We start from the raw sequence: 20,460 nt of genomic DNA, 5'->3' as shown, positions 1-20,460 counted from the left end.
TTTATAAATGCTTTAATTAGTTATAAGGTTATTTAAGACAAGAGGAATAAAACGAGTTATATTGAAACATAATATATTTCCACTGTATAAGCCAACAGCCAACGGTCAACAACCCTAACACTCATTACTTGTTACTCAAATAAATAAAAACTACTGGAAGTATAGTAGTATGATCAATATCTACAAAATTATATTACAATTTACATACTAAAGAACATGATTTGAAAATCACTAGAGTTCGATTTTGAAAGCATAATTTAAGGGGGCTTACTTTCATTGAAATTGCGCAGGATCTTATATTTTTAGGAGGTTATATTAATAAGGAGCTTATATTAAAAGTTGCAGCAGTCCATAATATACTTGTAAAGTTTGATCTATCATAATGTGTGGAGCTATAATGTAACTAAAGCAGCCAGTGACAGATCAACAATATCGACTGATTTTCGTATCCTTTGAGGCCCAGAGGTTTACTAAGTTTCATAATATCAAAATCAATCAAATCATTTATTATTCATCAAGTAATTATTCAAAATTTTAACACAATGCCTCAGGAACTGCTGTTTTAACTAAATAAATAAATTATTTCATAGTCATAGTTCACCAAATGATGTTCTTTAGCACGTATAATATACACAGAAAGATACCGACATCTAAAAAAGCACCGAAACGCTAGAGTATCTACAATATTATTGTAAGGAAGGCTTCCATTATATAAGATTTGTTACTGAACAAGTGTGGAGTAAACATAGCATCAGCTAAAGAGACCGAACTTGACAAAAACCAATCATAATAATAATGTCTTCTTAGCAGATATTCGGTTACAGCAGCAGCGAACCACTGTGGAGTACTCTCCATTCCATCAGGTACTTTGTAAGGCATTTTTATCTAGGACCTTATAAGTCTGGGAATAACTGAGAATTTTTGACAGAATAATTTCAAGAAATATATTTTAACCCTACCCGGGATATGAATCTAATACCTCTGGGCGACATTCGCATACAATATTCTTTCTGTATGTGATTTGACGATATAATAATATTGTTTTGCCATCGCCCATGTCGCTTTAGCTCATACTAAGTTTTATTAGAAAAGAGTACCAATATCTAATATCAGTCGGTTACATGAAGAAGTGGTAATATTTAGAATTGGGTCAAAATTACATTCAATATTATAATCTAATTGTTCTATATGGTATTACTGGACCATCTGTTTGTATGTTTGTTAAAACAATTCTAGCAAATTACTAGTTAAATATTGCACTATATCATTTTCAAAAGTGACTACGCATTTTGTTTATACATTTGGTCATTATTTTCAAACTGGGGCCCTTTCGCAAACCGTCTGCCTATAATTATAAACGTCATGTAAGCACGGAATATTTCGTGTTTTGTCTTTTTCACTTACAGATAGTTTCAAACTGAATTGAATGCGACAAACGTACTAGTCCGCGCTTACACCGCGTTTATTAGTGGGGCAGAATATTATTTAGAAACCACTAAATAATATACTAAATAATATAGTTTTATATCAGAGTCGGGTGGGCCGCCATTTTCCATCACATTTGGAGTTCGGTAACTGTCTATAATACGTATGTACTGACTATTATTGCTAAATACAAAGTGCGATTTTATTGCCTGTAAGTAATTTGTATCATATTTTAAGTTTCTCGCGATAAAGGTATTTAATTGGTCGAGTAGAATTTATTGTCTATGATCAACATGTGATGAAAACTGGCACAAGACCCAACTGCTAACAGATCACAGCACATTTTACAAAGAACGTCACACCAGTCGTATTTATATTCATTCAATATATCCGAAATATATCACAAAAGACCGACAATATATCCAAAAAATCAAATATTAGATCAACTAGAGATTTTATAAATCTCATCATACATAATTACATTTTGTTTACATTCATTCTACGGGACCATTTTTTAATATTCACGAATACATACATCGTTAATTACTTAACTGATAAAATAAAATAATATGATTGATATCTGGCGTAATAAAATGTCAAAATCATTGCATGAATATTGGGTTCAACTACATAAAGCTTGTTACCTCTTGCAAAGAAAGAAAAATCTTTGAGATTTATTATGTAAAAAAACAAATAATAATTTAGTAATTCATTTAGAGGTGGTTTCCACCCAATAGATCAAAAACAAATCTTTTGATCTATGTAAGAATGGTTCTAACAACAAATAAATGCCATATTCGTGAATATCAAAAACATTCAAGGGATCTTCTCGTCACACCAACAATTTCTCGGCTCAAACATAAACCTTCTTGTTGACAACATCTCTATGGGTCACCATATATCGGAGTAGTTGTTCACACGGTGATCTGTACGTTCTGCACGATGTTGGACCACTCCACCTTGGAGGGCACCAGGTAGAAGGCCGGCGCTACCTTCTGACCGCATGGACATTTACAACCTGAGGACACAGTAGTAATTAAATGAATTATTGTTCCTTAATAATTAATAGGTAGACAAGTAAGTAGTGATAGCTGTATAGTCAGTACTTATTTGCTCTGCGCAAGCTTATGGGATGAAAACTTAGCCTTAAAATTTTATTTGTTTTCACATAGGATAACTCCCATGCCTGAGTGTTAATTAAATCATTCTTCACTTCTTATTTGACTGGCATGGTGGACTAAAGGCCGACCATATATCCCATTACGAGAATAGATCTAGAGAAGTGGGATATTAATGTCTTCAATTTACTTTTCCTCTTAGGGTTAACCTATTCCTCACTTTGGTAGGACATGGTTGTCATCTTGCCCAGTAATGAACTACTAATATTAGTTTTTTGTTTGAAAAACCACTATATACATTGCTTAAGTAAGGTTGAAGATAATAAAATGCTCATGTGTTAGCAACATACCCATGATCCAGCTGAAGCTGCCGATCTTGTTGAGGCACTTGGGGCAGTGCAGCTTGCCGTGCGGCAGGTGCGTGACGTCACGCATCCACGCCATGGGCTCCACGAACCACATGAGGCGGCACGTCTCCGGCAGGTCGGCGCGGGCGATGATGGACGCGTCCACCATGTTGGTCTCGCTGTACCCGTCCAGCACCTGCCCAACACATTACACTTAGAAATGCGAATAAAATAACACTATAAATATAGGGACTGTCATCTACAAAAATAATATTTCTCAGAGACAGATTTAAATCATATTAGTAAATGCGGTGGAAGCGGTATTTTTTATTAACATAAATAATCTGCTACTCAACTATAAGATAAATGAATGATCACTGAACATGTCAGTTTACTTTAATATGTGAAAGGAAAGCAGTTAGACATAAACATATTTTGAAGTTTAGCCTATCAGAACATAGTTTGAGAAAATGTCAGTTTACTGCTAGACATAAATCCAAACAAAATGCTTCAACATAAAGTAAATATTTAAAGAAATAAAGTGACTATCCCACCTGGCTAGGTCCTTCATCAGTGTCCTGGTGGCTCTGTCCGGGCGTGTCGTCAGGCATCTCGTCGCAGCTGATGTCCATGAGCTGTGACGCGAGGCTCTTGAGCTTCTCCAGCAGGATCTCGCCGTTCTCCGCGCACGTCAGACCTGTAAGCTTACTAGGTGGCGGCCGGATACCTGCAAGTAGCGCGAGATTTAATCATAGTTTATGAACTTTGTAAACAGTACATTTTATAATATAACACAACTAAACTGTTACTGCTTAATTAGTTTATATTTTAATGGTTATGTCTAAAATATTACATACTTATTATTTTCTATTATTACTTTTCTATATCCAAATTGTAGGTTACACACAACATGATGATATAAGATAATAAAAGAGTAAGGACTTTATTTACACACTAATAGGATGAATTATCCAATACAGTGTAACTACTTTTAGTACAATATTTTAAACTGCTGTTTGTCTATCTGTATAGATTAATCCATACTTACTTACAAGTGCAGCAAACTACTTGTTTTCAAAAATTATGTTAGTATACAACTTAACTATTAAATATGCTCACTTTGAGTTACACCAGGTCCCGCATAAGGTTGATGTTACATGAAATAATTTATCATATTGCTAATTTTTTTATGCAGGCACTCATGTATGGTTATCTAAGTTGATTAAAAAGATTTGGGGGAACATCTAGAGTTCAGAAAATAATAAAAGAACATTAAATAGATTATTTACAAAGCAATTCAGGTTTAGAGTAGCTTCATTGTCTAGGATATACTTAATAGTTATACAGGTTTTGTTATAAAAAAATATATAATGGGAAACTAGAATCTAACTCTCCTCACAATAATAGTAACAAAGGTTATATATAGGTAGTAGGTACTATACCTTTCTTAGCCAGTTCAACTTTGATACTCTTGGGCACGTGAGGTATGATGTTGTTCTGACTGGCGACGATCCGCCGGCACTTCTTGCAGCGGTACACGATCGGGTCTGGTCTCTCTCGCACTAGCCCAGGGTCTGGCTTTACTAGGTCCGCGAATAATTGCGGCAGGATCTTTACTGGAAGTTCACAAAGTTATATGTTTACTAATGCAATTATAGAAAGTGGGTATTATAAAGACATAAGTCTTTTTTCTCTCAAATGTTGTTTCTAAATATATTATTTACAGATTTCATAAAATAACAAATTTCTAGTTTTGCCTGATATAGAACTTCCTGTCACAATAAAAATTGGCATAACTTTATGAATTTAAATAACACGTTTTTGCTAAAAAAAATATTATATGATCATGATCATCTATCAACCAGAAACAGAAATATCTTTTATAAACACATTTTTTTTAATCAGATGTTTACCTTGCTTCAACTTCTGCCCAGCTAACTTCAACCGGAACTGCTTGAACCTTGGATCGTCCTTGTTGAGTGTGCAGCCCATATGTCCGAATAGCTTGAGTTGCGCCACGAAGCCCACGTTGGGGCCGACGAAGCGACGCTTACTCTTCACCAGTGTGAATGCTTCTTCGTAACATAAGCCGTATTTCTCCATTATGTAGCCGATTACTACGGCTGCTGAGCGGGATACGCCAAAATGGCTAAAAATATAAGAATTATGCAGTGAGTAAATATTTTGTGGCAAGGGAGATAAACTACACAAAAGATTCAAGATATTGTTTCTTAAAACTATTAAACTATTGTGGCTTTCGCTTACAAAAACTAAAACATCGAATAACAAATATGGAAGGTGTTGTAACATCTATAATAATCATTGTGATGTCATAGTTTGTAGTTTACTTAAACAAAAAAATCTTTAAAATGCTTGAAATAGATATTCAACCCAACAAGATGCAAATCTGATGATTTTATTGAAACTTGTTGAAAGAATACAAAGTCCCTCCTTGTGGTAGGGTCAGGTAAAGGAAATCAAACTGAGCCCTCTCTCATTATAAAAGGAAATCCCTGACTCATTAAAGGATTACAGTTATTCATTCTTACCAGTGAACTAGTACTATTCCTCCATCAGCAATAGCTTGTTTGATGAACTCATTGGTCTCAGGCAGGTGGCTGATCAGGTCCTCTTTTGGTACGTCTGCCACTGCAAAATGAAAGCCAAGTGTGGGTTGGACTTCAATTGAATTTAACAATTGAAATATAAAACTAAAAAACCATATCATCCATGATGGTATTGCAGTCAATGAAAACATTTACTAAATGTATCCTTATTTAATGCTCATAAGTCAATCAGTAAAGATCAAAGAGTTTTATATCATTAAAGTACTTACATTTGACATAATGGAAGGTAAGATTGCCACGGTCCAGTATAGTTCTGGGTAGAGGCACCACATCAATAGTGAGAATATGAGTGACTTGAAGCCGCTCCAGGCATTTGTAGTCTCGAGCACATGCCAGGTTACCTGCAAGTTATAACGAAACAACATATTATTTTTTACTATTGACTTTGCCCTACCTATTTAAAAGATAATTAATAGAATGTAACTGAGAAATATTACAAAAACATCTTGATATAATTATGTGATACATATTCTTTTTGGGTTGGGGTTGAATTAATTTTTACTTACGAATCAAAAACAATAGTTTTGTATAGAATACAGACACAGACACTGAGTTTATGTTTAACTTTTTTAAGACTAGACCTTAAAACCATGTTAGCTGTATGAATTGTGCATTATGTAGGTACCTACATCGAAATAATGATTTATTCATAAAATCTCTGCTTACCCAAGTACAGCCCATCATCAATCAGATTCACACTGATATCAATAGTTTCTTCAAAACTGTCATCTTCAGCTGCATGTATCTCAACTTCGGCCAGTTGCCTAGCCATCTCGAATTACCCTAAAAATACCTTTATAAATGAATTTCCTCTTATAACACCTTTTAAAAACCTTCAAAACACATTTAAAATAAAGTATTCTGTAATAAATAACCTTGTTCTAAGAGTAAACAAAATAAATGTGAGCTAAAATCGATATACGAAAAATCAATACCTTTGCGACGTTTTAGCAGTTTACAGAGGTATAGAGCACAGTTATATGAATTTCAGGGTCGTAGAAAGTAATTAACACTTGATAGCATTTATTTCCAGTGGTTTAAATGAATGAAATTCATGTAAAAGCGTGGAATAAACGGAATCCCGCGCGTATTTTCTTATTTTGACATTTCCATTTCCACATTTTGTATTGGAATAAATGCGTTTCGTTATTGCTTAAAATTTTTTATTACGTATGATATGTTATAAAGCAATATTATAGTGATTGGAGTAATAATATCTTTACTCCTCTGCAACAAAATTTTCAACGGAAGAAGTATTATGTATTTTCTTTTTACCTTAACCTACTTTTTAGAAAAATAAATGAAACCGGTATCAGCAACGTGCAGCAACACGTCATTTTTAATAGTATGAGTATTTATGTAGGCGCTTAACAATATTCAAGTAAAAGAAGACCGTTCTCCAGATTCTTCAACTGAATAAGGGCAATAAGTATATATATAAAGTCACCATTTTTCAGCAACCTTAGAAAGTTAGATATTCAAATTACACTAGCTATGTTTCGGTCTAACTATGTGCTTTGCTATATGATTATTTTCTGATTTATTATTTCAAATAATAGGTACTATACCTAATAATGTTTTTTAAGCGTACATATTATTATGGAACAAAAAAATATATATTTAAGCCATAAAGTAGGTACCTGCTTCTGCCGACGTTCTCACGATCATCAACCATGTCTGGAACACTTTAAAATCTTGTGTTTGTTTACAGTTATTAATGTATTGCTGCGATGAGCCTGATCTACATTCATTAATGACCTCATAAACCACCTTTACTAAAAGTCACGTAGTCCAAATAAAAAAAGTGCTTTTAAAACAATTTATGAATACAAACCGTGTTTGAACAACTTTCTACGTTTATTTTTCAAACACGGATACCTGTTTACCTATTTACATACTTATTTTATATTTAAAAGCCTATAAGAATAATATATTTTTGTACAATGAACACTGCGTTTTTGACATTATGTTGAACAAGATATTCAGTATACTTATTCGTATCTATTTTCTAACAAAATAAAGTTGCAGCCCAGTATAAAAAAACGTACAGATCATATATGAACGGTAAACTACCTCCGCCATTTATTTACTGCCTGGACAAAGAACCTAACAAATGAAAAGTATGAATATGAAGCCTGCTTCATACTGCTGCATAATTTCCCTAGAGTCCTCCAACATCCACAAGTACCTAAGCAACACAACGTTATAAAATTTTACTCACGTTTTACATTGTAGGTCTAAATTCTCTATAGATTTCAAACTGCGCATTTTAATAATGTTACCCGTAAGTGATATCTCGGCTTAAATAGTTACCATAAAATTAGACTTATCTCTATACCTACCTTTACCAATACTCTAATTGCCAATGGATTCAAAAAATAATGATTACCATAACTTTTTACATGCTGCTTAAATAAGATCAATAGATAAAATAGTTACTTATAAGAATATGTTTTATGGAATTTATGATATCATGCGGCATTATTATCTTAGCTAGAATAAAGTAGTGATCAGCGATATTACTCGTACAAGATTCCAGTTTATAAAGCCTACTGCGTTACTGTTGTGCAACGGTTATCGGATTATGACAATGCGTAGGAGTTCCCGCGCAATGCTTGACAGATGTTTATTAGTTTTATTAAGGCTTAGTGGACTCGCACCGTAAGCTTTATTATTTTGATAATACCAGGAATTTCGGAATGTAAAACGAAGTAATTAAAAAAAAAATACCTATTCCTTTTTCTTGTTTCCAAAACTTTAGATTTCTGGACATGAAATGCTAAGGGAATAGGAATTTGCGCAGAAGTATTGATGTTAGTAAGTTGTTGGTAGTACAAATACTACGTGCAACATACTAATTCCTGTAGCTGTGCTGTATCTTTTGTAATCGATATTTCGTGCGAAACTAGGTTTCATATTGGATTCTGTTCGCTGCAGCTAAGATTGCCACTTATACATAAATAACAAGTCATCAAAACTTGCAACAGTCGTGCAAATTATCGAAATTATCTGTGCTGCGTATTTGCGCAACGGCTTGGCAACAGCTTGGCAAAGACTTGGCGTGTTGATCAGCGTCACACGAGCCGTTATACAATAGTATCGGCTAAATAACTGTAGTGTAATGATATGCGCGATGCTAGAAAGTTGATCGGTGTTTAGCTTGTATCATTGTTCAGATCTATGGTGTCTATGGTTGGCTTGTTGGATCGCATCGATTGCGTAGGGTGTGGTCAGGGTTGTCAACATACTTACATTCTACTGCCAGTAGCCTTGTGCTATCTCTCAAAAAAATGTGGAAAGAATTCCACATTTTTTGAGAGATAGCACAAGAATTTTTTCAGTTACTACTTTTCATTTTTGAACAAACTGATCCATGATTTCGAAACTGATCACTTAGCTAATTCTCAATCATTGTTGTAAGTTTGAAATAAAAGAAAAAAAAATACTTAATTACAAATTAAGGACATCTAGTTCTTTAAAACCATCTTGAAGTACTAAAATATTGTGCTGTTTTATTGTTTAGTAAACTGTTAAGCCACGATATCAAAAAACTAAATCATTAATCTAAACGTCAATTCCTTAAAAATTACACACCGATCATATATTACAAAGCCTTTCAAAGCTTGCGAAAGCTCCAACCCTGTTATGATTAAAAGTGTACAAATGTTCAAAAAGCAGTGCATCATCATGACAAGCGTTATTGACACAAGCGAAATGTCTATTGTGTACTTGCCATAAGCAGATTGTTGCAATTTATAGGTGGCGCTAGTGTGTCCTTGGTGTTATGTGATGTCCGGGTCAACAATGTGATGCTGTATTGTAAAGTTCCGAGAACATATTGACATGATTTTAAGCTTTTTTATGTAGTTATATAACGTTGTACTTGTCATGTAGCTTAAAGTTTATTATGAAAGCTCCACACTTTAAAAATATCTCTATAGGCACACGTTGTTAATGAAGTCATCTTTGTATTTTTACTGTTGACATATCACTGGCAAAATCATTCCTTTCCGTTAACACTGATTGCGGAGATCGTGAGTTCGATTTCCGCACCCAATGAGTATTTTTGTGATCTGCAAATATGCAGTTGCATCGAGTCTTATTGTACTTTGAATCTGTTATTTCTATGATTGCAAATGCTTCTTTCACAATATTTTTTACCGTTTAAACACAAGAACAGTCTTCCATTAAAACCAAAAAAGGCAGAACAGTAAACTTACCACAACCAACCCATGGAAAATACCGTAAACCAAAATTAAGAACAAATTGCTTACGATTATTGGCATATTTCGACACTTAATGAATACTTACAAGTTATATAAATATTACATGCGAACTGAAGCGGTGGGGGTGCAGTGGTCAAGGTTGCTATCAACGTGTGCTAGTGGGTTCGAGTCTGCAACACGGAACAAAATATTTGTTTGACCCACTCACGTTTATTTTGCTTGGGGACTTTCCAAACACGCAATGCATATTTCTCTAGCGCTAAAATTTATTAAAACACTGTTAAATTACCTAAGAAATAAAAACAAAAATATTTATGTATGAAGCACATGGTAACATTGTCCTAAAAAAATTAGGATTACCTATGTAATCTCAATAGAATGATTTCAATAATCAGTTCGAACCAAAATTTTCTTTCCAGTGGGTCTAAATCGAAAAATAGTAGTTTAAGAACGAACAAATGCTGAGGTCTTAAAATATTCTTATTCAGTGACTTTGTCCTTTATGATTTTGAGGATTTCACAATCCCATGACGACCAACGTTGGTTCCAAATCATTCAAATCACTAACACTAATGGCACCAACATTGGCCTTTAGGGTCCCACTTTCTCAAGCAACCTTGGACTTTGGTTAATGCATAACGCAAGTCAAAACAACTCTAGGTTATACGTAATCATTATTTTGCGGACGCCATTTGCAATCAAATGAGGAAAAACCAAAATACTGAAAGTATTATTGTAATTTTTTATGTTGTGAAATGAATTGGCAACACATGATGCTTTTAATTAGGGAGTTCTTACTTCTAGTCTTGTTATACTAAACTATGTTTTATAAGAAAAACTTAACGGACTATTTACTTCATGAGGCAAAGGAAGTTTGTAAAAATCGTACCAAGTGGCAATCTTTTTCTCTGTGTACCCCTATGGGAAAAAGGCGTGATTTTATGTATAAAATTAAATGTATAATTGATAGTAGTGTATTTTCGAAGTTAAGTTCTCTATTATGTTTTTGGACTATAATTCCTCATGCAACCTAAAATTTAGTTGAATTACCAATCGAATCAAACAAATTACCAGAAAATGACAACATAACAAGCATATAAAACAATAATTAACAACTAACACGCACATTATTATCTCGCAACTCAAAATATTAATATTTCTTTGTTCAAAGTCTATTATTATTACAAAATGTCCACATATTTTGATGCAACATCGTCCTTGGACGACGGCCATGTTGCGCCTTGTACGAACCACGCGAGAATGTGTAATAGAAACTAAATTATAATAACATGGGCGTGACATGCGATATGTTGAGGAAAATACACTCATATTTAACAAGTATTCAATTGTAATCTTTGTGAAGTGAAAGTTTTGATGATTATCAGTTATGGTCTTATAAATTGTGCCGGATTTCAGTAATAACTAGCTTCTAGTGAAGATATTTGCAATCTACTGCAAATAAAGAATGCTTATTTCCTTACAGGATTCATATAAAAACCATTATTTAGTTTTAGATAAAATATGTTTAAAACTTCAACGACCTTATAATAAAACCTTTATCTTTTACTGTTATTACGGTACTATATAATAAAACCTACCACTATGTTCATTCAATTAATGAATCAGACATTTGAGTAGAAGTAAAGAGAAAATCTGAAAAAAAAACACCTATAGCCATCCACAATATTACAGAGAACATAAGATATTCCATAACAATATACATATATGTCGCAGTAAGATAGATAAAGCCGTAACATAGTTATATCCCTAGGGATATAATTATATGCCGTAACATAGTTATAATGAGAGTTTGAAGATGTCGCCGGAGCCCCGCTTCGCGGGGCTCCTCCTTCTGGGTGGTTTAAAAAAAAATAACCACGAAGGCTGAGGTGGGAGCTTCATAGGTTGCATATTTTTTATGAATCTTCACAATTAATTATTTACAGGTTTGTATTTGTATAACATTTATCAAAATTCAAGAACAGATAGATTCACCTCGTAGTTAATCATTATAAAATCGTAAAACCTATTTAACTAAATACCACTAACACAATTATTTATTACTAGAAGATGCGGTCTAGGCCACGATTGGTAACATGCAAAGTAATTTACTAATAATAAATCACTAATTAAAAATTTATAAATAAAAATTTAAAAATAAAAATTAAATAATAAAAAGTAAATACCTAGAATACATACATAGAACGAAACGTTGCATGCCTAAGAGTTGTTTAGAACAGTTCTTAACGAAATACGAAGTTCCCAACCTGCACTTAGTTAGCGTTGTAAACTCAGGCTTAGCACTTGCAAGCAATTCTGAGAGGATCACTTTGTCAGATAGTAGGACAATAGGGTAAATTGATTCATTTTAATGTTTTTGAAGAGATGCAATGCCTTTAACCGCCTAATAGCCAGCCTTGCAAACTTAGGTCTCGGTCCGGGTCTAGTCGAGCAGTACAATAGTAGTGGATATAATTTACTTATATGTATACTACCTACTACTACCGCCTTCACCTGGATAATATACATATTATACCTAATCGTAATAAATAACAGTTTAGACTATAGACTTGCCCCCTATTACATAGGGCTAACATTGTTAATGGCGAAGCGCGAGTGTATTTTATACAACTCTGTCTAGAAATTCGCGTACAGAAGGCGTGGTAAGTATGTATTTTTCAGGTATCGGGAAAAACCAACCTCTCGCATGAATAATAAACCACAAAATACCAGTACATATGTAATTAATTCAAGTAAATATAAGTGAACAACGGCGCCATGCGTTTCTTAACTGCGCGCATATTGGGAGCGCGTTACGTCACCACGTATGCGCTCTTTCACTGTAACGTAACACGAGGAAAATGTTCTGTGCTATATCTCACAGGCTATCTGAAGGTTGCATAGGTTTATACTGTTGCAATTAAGTTTCTAGACAGGTGAGAAATCCTGTGTACTTCTTTGTATAAAAAGTAGCCAACTGAATACGATGACAATATGCATTTCCTTTCATCAAGAAATTACTGTCTGAGGGACTGATTAAGTAGTTTGTTGACACGCAGTCTTAAGTCCTACTGAGGAAAAAGAACATTAACTCAATCATCGGAAAGTATGGAGCTATTGGCGTTCCCAAACGAGGGGGTAGAACACAAAAAAAACGCTATTTTAAACATAACCTAAATCAACGACTGTTTCAGAATTGAGCGATTTATCAATTATCTCTAACATGTTTTTACTACAAGTTGTCCGAAGAACTAACAATAGAAACATGTGTTCATGACGATACTAATACGAAGAATGTACATAACTTACAACAAGTATAACCTCAGTGATATGATGACGTAACGGCCACGGATGCCCAGTCGTCGGATCCGCGCCGCCGCCGCTCAATCACACAGCACTCACTTCCTATGCTATTTACTGAAGCGCCGGGTGAACGTGCCGCACTGACGGCTCGGGGCTTTGCACCCTATTGGTCGTACAGGCTTCATTAGCAAGCTAAAATGTACTTTGAGGATCTTAGCTCAAAGTTTTATATACCATCTTTTTATTACTTGCTTTCTTTGAGGCTAAAAAGGTTTAAAAAGCAGGTAATAGCAAAGTGATGATCGAAATTACGATTAAATATTCAATGCTCAAATGAACTTCGACGGAGATAATAAATAGATGGGTACTTGTTTGTTAAACGTATTTGAGAGCCTCCGTGGGGCCACAGGAAAGTCCAATATATCGTCGTATCCTCAGTTTTCTGATTGTTTTCATCAGGGACCTTCGGGCGACTTGGACAAATCTGACAAGTTGACTTTGAGAGAAAGAAAAAACAAGACCCCTTCTATTCTATTGGCTTACCTTGTTACTTGAAAACTATTTTATTTACTTTACAAACCGTTAAAATATCTACGATCTTCTTGCTAACAAACCATGAAATTAATAGAAGTAAAACCCATGTAACAGTGGTAAAGTTTCCACGCTCGCGAACCATAAAACAGCCTTATTTAGTGATTAGCAGAACAATGCGAGATATTAAGACAAAGAGTATCCAGCATTCAGTAACAAATTGAATTGTAAGTATAGTAACAATAGGAAGCAAAACAATGTGGGTGTACAACAATTCACATTACTTTCTTGCTTTAGTCGCAACATTTGAATAAAAACGAAAGTCACTTGGAACCATGTCACAGAATTACCTACTCATATACGCATATATTATGGAATATAATCCTGGTATTTTCGACAATGGGTTACTTTTGCAGCAGTGAGTAAGCCTGGGATAAACCAGTCACCTTCGAAATTAAAGACACATAAATTGAGGGTTCAAATACTCAGGTTAACTTTTAGAAATCTTGTGTGTATCAAAGATAATAATCATTTGCTAAAACATTGAAAATATTGTGAGAAAATCATGCTTCCTGAAAGGTCTTTCTTTGTATTAAGTGTCACCACAACTAAAAAGAGGTTCCAGACTTAAATCTTAGCCTGGATCTTAATATTGGTTATGACATTTTGGATTAAAAAATCTCATGATTGAAAGACTAGAGCCTATCCCAAATTCTAATCTCGCCAAATTTTTATTTCTTGACGTCATTTACACAGGAATTAATCATGCATTGTTTAATGTGGTTTTAGACCAACTTAAAATTGAAGTGCCAATCCGATATGTTTTATACAAGTAGTGCAAGTTAGTAGTACCTAGGTATTTACTCTCACTTTATGACATATATTCCTTGCGTTAGTTTTGCTCAACATTTTACTACATCGGTATGTCAATGAGCCAAGTTGCGGACGTTAGCAACCAGACTAAATTAAATACTATAATTTTATTTGCATCAGACGAGAACGGAAGCTGGCCACTTTGGAACAAATACCACGGTGTATGCAAGAGGCTGCATACTTTTACTAAAGTGATAAAAAAACCTAAAATAAATCCGTCATCAAGGCCTAACCCCTCCCTAGTTTGGGAGGAGACCCTTGCCCTGCAGTAGGACAGTAAGGGGCTAAAAAAACCGTCATCTATACATATAATAAAATTGTAGAAAAGTGCTGTCTGTACATTGAAAATAAAAATAAAAAAAATAGCAAGGGTTATTGTTATGTCGATGTCGAACCCAAAAATGTAATTAACTTTTTTTTTGTCTGTTTGTCTGTTTGTCTGTTCACGCTAATCTCAGAAACGGCTGATCCGAGTTGGATGCGGTTTTCACGAATATATTGTGGTATGCTTCAGTTATGCTTTAGTGTTTGTTTCATGTCAATCGGTTCATAAATAAAAAAGTTATGTCAAATTAAAGAATCACGTCGAACACTATTCTATGCTTATACATAGGCACCATTAATCTCCGCAACTATTTGACGGATTTGGTTGAAATTTTGTACCGACATATTTTAGAGCCTGGCGCAACATAAAGACTACTTTTTACCGCAGAAAACGTGGAACAGCAGTAGTAGGTGAACTGGGTATTTTTAAAGAACACGTCATTGGTAGGGTTTATACGGTGCATCCAAATAACTCCGAATGCTTTTACCTACGCCCTACGCCTACTTCTACATGTTGTTCGAGGGCCTACTTCCTTTGCCGAGCTCCGAAAGGTTGATAATATCGTACACCCTACATATCAAGCGGCTTGCCGGGCACGTCACTTACTGGTTGGGGATCAACACTGGGATGATGCTTTGTCTGAAGCAATTATTAGCGAAAGCCCACAGCGATTGCGCCATTTGTTTGCAGTCATGCTGGTGTTCTGTGCATTTTCTGATGCTTCACAATTATGGCATAAGTATCAGAACAAATTAACTGAAGACTTTTTCAGGCACGCGCAACTAAATGATGACAACCAAATTAGTGAGAGATTACGTGAAAGTTACTTGAATCGTTGTTTGTTGGCTATTCAAGATATAGTTATATCAATTGGTGGTAATCCTATTTCTCAATATGGCATACCCGAGCCATCATGTGACGGTGAACGTATTAAAAGAGATTACGCGATGGAAATTAACTATGATCCAGTAGATCTCGCAGACATTTTACAAACTGATGTATCGAGACTAACTGAAGAACAGCGTTCAATATTCAACCAGGTGTGTCGCAGCGTAGACAGTGCTTTGGGGGCAATGTTGTTTGTAGATGCTCCCGGAGGAACGGGCAAGACATTTCTTACAAAAGTGATTTTGGCGAAGGTACGAAGCCAAAGTAAAATTGCGCTTGCTGTCGCTTCATCGGGCATAGCAGCCACTTTATTACCAGGAGGAAAAACTGCACTTACAATGTTCAAAATTCCGATCGACTTAGACCGCACAGAAAACCCTGTTTGTAATATTTCAAGAAACAGCGATAAAGCTAATAAGGTTCTTCATGATTGCAGCCTTGCAGCTGATGGGATGAGTGCACAATGGCAAATAGAAAAGCAGTTGAAGCAGTAGACAAAACGTTGCGTGATATCAAACAAAATAACCAAACTATGGGTGGCATTACTGTACTTTTTTGTGGCGATTTTCGTCAGACTCTCCCTGTAATACCACGCGGAACAAGGGCTAATCAGCCCTTGTTCAAAGGGATAATGTAAAGTGCAAAGGGATAATGTAATGCCACAGATGAGAACTCTTTAGACAGGCTCTAACTTAATCAAGTTAGAGCCTGTCTAAAGAGTTCTCATCTGTGGCATTACATTATCCCTTTGCATTTGACTTTAAATATGCGAGCGCAAATCGGAGGCAATCAAAATGCTCAAGAGTTTTCAGAGTTATTACTGGAGATCGGTAACGGTGTGTATCCGCAAGAACAAGGAGAAGTTGTTCTCAATGAAAACTTATGCAGCAAAGTTTCATCAATACGAGACCTCATTTCAAAGGTGTATGGAAACCAAACGCAAATACTAACCTGCGAAAATTCCTGGCTTTGCAAAAGAGCAATTTTGACTCCACGAAACGACCAAGCAGCAGCAATAAACGCTGAAATTTTGAGCTTAGTTTCGGGGGATAATGTAGAGTATATCTCTATTAACAGAGTTATGGAAGAAGGAGAATCTACCAGCTACCCAGTAGAATTTTTAGAATCTCTTAGTGCTCCTGGACTACCAGCTCACAAAATAAAATTAAAAATCGGCGTACCCATAATGCACCTTAGAAATTTAAGCCCACCAAAACTTTGCAACTGTACTAGATTAAAAGTAACAAATTTACAACGAAATCTGATAGAAGCAGAGATTTTAACAGGGTGCGGAAAAGGTGAGTGTTTTTATTCCTCGGATTCCTCTCATTCCAAACAATTTTCCGTTTAGTTTTAAACGAATTCAGTTTCCAGTGAGCCAATGTTTCGCCATGACAATTAATAAAGCTCAAGGTCAGACTCTAAAAGTTGTGGGTGTAGATCTAAGTATCAGCTGTTTTTCGCACGGTCGATTGTATGTGGCTCTGTCCCGTGTTAGCAATCCCAGCAGCCTGTATGCTTTCACCCCCGATGGCCATACGTCTAATATTGAATATAGAGAAGCATTACAATAAAGTAGGTTTTTTAGCTACCCAAAATGACTGTGATTATGATCCAAAATAAAAATAAGTATATATTTAAAAAAAAACGCTGCTCATAGTCACTATTCCACGCGAACGAAGTCGCGGGCACAGCTAGTGTTAAATAATTCTTAAAAACAAACTCCTGTGTTCCAGTAACAGTCGTCGGTTTTAGTCAAGAAAATGGAATTTGGTTCATTCAGAACCAATTTTGTATTGATTCCGACTTTAGGAAGGTACAAATAATGAACACGATGTACAACATCAGAACTATTATATAAAGATATATTTAATTACAATAGTTTTTTTCCGTGTAGGAATCGAACCCCGACGCGACCACCTTAACCACTGCGCCATAGAGGCCGTTTGTTACATTCATTTATTGTAGGTATATTTTTTTCATGTGGGTATTGAACCCCCTTCAGGGAAACGCGTTGCAACCAATTTAGCTCCTAGACCCAAAACGTCTGTGTGCAGTGGTTAAAGTGCTCACATTACTTCGACCTACAGTCTACACCTACGTCCTACATTTTCACAATGTACTACAAATAGCGAGTGCATTAAACTCCTAACAAGAGGTCGTGTTGTGTGAACTAATGTTACATAACATCTATTGGGAACAAACGACGTTTTGTACACTCTTATTAGTTAACTAGCTATTAATCAACTTGCATTGCGTGGGAAGAGTGCAGGCATACACTGGTCGGTAAGTCTGTATTGACACGTTTGGAAAGATGGACAGCGTAATTCAATGATATTATCTTATAATGCAAAAAGCGCGGGTTCGAATGCGGGGTCTAATGTCCTCTCGAAATCTCATTAGGGACACAGATATTTAGTAATCACTAAAAATTCTGGCAGAACTACGCGTTTTTTTTATTTGACCTGCCTCGTGTATCGAATCTAAGATCTATGCGCAAAATTCGCGCAAGCTACCGCTAAGCCACTACAAGTTGATCTCATCCATAAAAATGCAGAAGTCTATCTGTTACGCTTTCACTGAAAAGCCAGTGAACCAACTTTAATGACATTTTTCGAAGAGATAGTTGAAGACCCAAGATTTCATTTTGATATTTAATATTCAGACATTCACGCGAACTTCTAACGCTGCAAGTCAACAACAAAATAATGTGTAGTACCTAACCAGAATTACAGAATTCAACAGAACGAAAGCGTTATAAAAACAAAATTAGCACGCACTTATCATAGACACAAAGAACGTTGTCTATGGGAGTGTGCTTGTCTCTGGTTCCCACAGAGTTTTGAAATCGAACGCGTATGCACTATGGTTATATAACAAATACGCGTATCCTATCGTTTATGTTTCCTTGTTAATTACAAATTACAAATATTATTAAGAGAGAATTAATGTTCCGCTCCCACGGTCCCAAAAGATGTTATTAAAATTAATGTCAGAGCTAGGATTAACATTTAATGACTTATTGCTCACATTTGACCGCTTGTAAGTATGTACATAATATGTTACCTACATTGGGAACGTAAATGCCTTGAACACTGTTCTTTCATTTATACTAAACGCAAATAAATAAATAATATATTCGGACAACTTACACACTTAAATCTGGTTCTATTCAAAAGTAGAGCTTGTGCTATGGTAATCAGACAACTGATAAATAGACTTATATACTTCTAAATACACACGTAATTAGGTTTTACATCAAAGTTTAGAAAAAAATACGTACTAAATTGACACCGGTCACCCATCTATGGAATGTCCGCGCCAAGGGTTGCTTAACTGGCAACGGGCGCCTCGAACAACTTGAACATCATATGAAGTAACTTTTAATAGATAATAGTAGCTATAGATGTCAGTAGGCTAAAGAACAATCGTATCCAGTATTCGTGTGCATCACAGACAAAGGCTGTTACGTGTGAGCCCTGCGCAAGAGTCGATGTAGATCTAATCTCATGGGGTTTCATAACACCATTGTGATCGGGCTATTGTTGGTGACATTTAGACTAGGCTGTTTAATGATATATATGTTCCGGGTATGCCTAATCACTGATATGAGTGTTTCTTTTTTTTATCGATGGTCCTGGATTCACCTTCTCTTGAATGTACCTAATACCCATGAAATGATATTACCCATTCTGAATGAATTCTAAGCTGGATTTTCAAGTCTAAAGTGAACGGTTTGTAGAAGATAATGGTTATTTCGATTCCTTTGTTAATTTTCAAATCTTTTAAACTGCTGATGATGTTTGTTAGTTAAGAATCATTTCGTGGAGATTGTTTTGGAAATACTCTAGGGCTTCAATAGGTGATACAGGAAGAAAGCCTGTTAATTGAATTGAGACTTCGTCTGAAATTCCATTCTCTCCACATTTCAGTTACGAGTATTATAAAGCGCCCGCATCGGCTTTAAAAAGTATACTCAAACATCTCTCTAAATAACTCTATCTTTTGATGAAAACCGTATGAAAATACATTCAGTAAATTTTGAGTACATTGCGAACAGACAGACAGATCGAGGGGACTTTATTTTAAAATGTAGTGATATCAATCCATGGTCCACAGTTCTACTACCTTAGTCCACGTAACAGAAGCTCACATGATCACTTCACAGGGTGGTATCACTCTGCACTTCCGTACAGCGTGATCACTCGTCCGGTGAGCAGTGACGATTAAGTAACGAGTGCTCAGCTGTGTAATACTATGTTGTCTGTCTGTTTCCTAGTCATCCGACCTGTTATGCAGGGAGCGAATGTGGTTGGTACACTGTTATAGAAGGTTTAGTTCCTGTGTTAATGAGGGTTCAAGATATTTAGACTAAAATGTCATAACCACCCTAAAAAGGGTTCAGGGACATATCCTTTTTGGTGAGGAAGTCCACAACTAAGGTATATGAGCTAAAGGATTAAAGTGGATCCAGTAAACGGCAGTTGTTCAGACTAAACTTTAAGCTGGATTACAAAGCTACAGATTATTTTGAAATTTCAATTACCGTATCTTAACTAATCTGCACAAAATCATTATGGTTATTATTTGCTCCATCTACACAAAGATAATCTCCTCATAAACCATTTTATCCTTTTGCGAAAACTGAAAATCCGTACAAGCAGCAAAGTACAAAAAAAGAGACGCGAAGAACATTTCATTTTATTATACTTTGTGCTGAGAATTCCTTTGTAAATCCACGGTACCCTAAAAAGAACAGCTTTACACAATTTAATAAACACTTAACAGTTCATTGAA

The 20,460-nt window shown here is 35.3% G+C and overlaps 1 protein-coding gene across 2 annotated transcripts; it reads right to left on the bottom strand.

The window, feature by feature from the left end:
- Positions 1–56: 56 nt before the first annotated feature.
- Positions 57–6,760, bottom strand: LOC142985835 (dual specificity protein phosphatase MPK-4-like). Of its 2 annotated transcripts, none has more exons than XM_076134083.1 (9): positions 6,453–6,760; positions 6,184–6,310; positions 5,727–5,858; positions 5,440–5,539; positions 4,804–5,039; positions 4,333–4,506; positions 3,445–3,617; positions 2,894–3,086; positions 57–2,443 (listed from the first exon to the last, which is right to left on the bottom strand). In XM_076134083.1, the coding sequence occupies exons 2-9, from the start codon at positions 6,287–6,289 to the stop codon at positions 2,340–2,342; spliced, it is 1,218 nt and encodes a 405-aa protein (XP_075990198.1). In that variant the 5' UTR covers positions 6,290–6,310; positions 6,453–6,760; the 3' UTR covers positions 57–2,339. The 2 variants fall into 2 exon arrangements, with proteins under 2 accessions (XP_075990198.1, XP_075990194.1); XM_076134079.1 differs by having other exon boundaries at positions 6,184–6,300.
- Positions 6,761–20,460: the final 13,700 nt, after the last annotated feature.

Source organism: Anticarsia gemmatalis, chromosome 2 (genome assembly GCF_050436995.1).
Source record: "Anticarsia gemmatalis isolate Benzon Research Colony breed Stoneville strain chromosome 2, ilAntGemm2 primary, whole genome shotgun sequence".
In the NCBI taxonomy this organism is placed as follows: Eukaryota; Metazoa; Arthropoda; class Insecta; order Lepidoptera; family Erebidae; genus Anticarsia; species Anticarsia gemmatalis.
The sequence above is the reverse complement of the archived record's forward strand: the minus strand, read 5'-3'. Positions and strand labels throughout refer to the sequence as shown.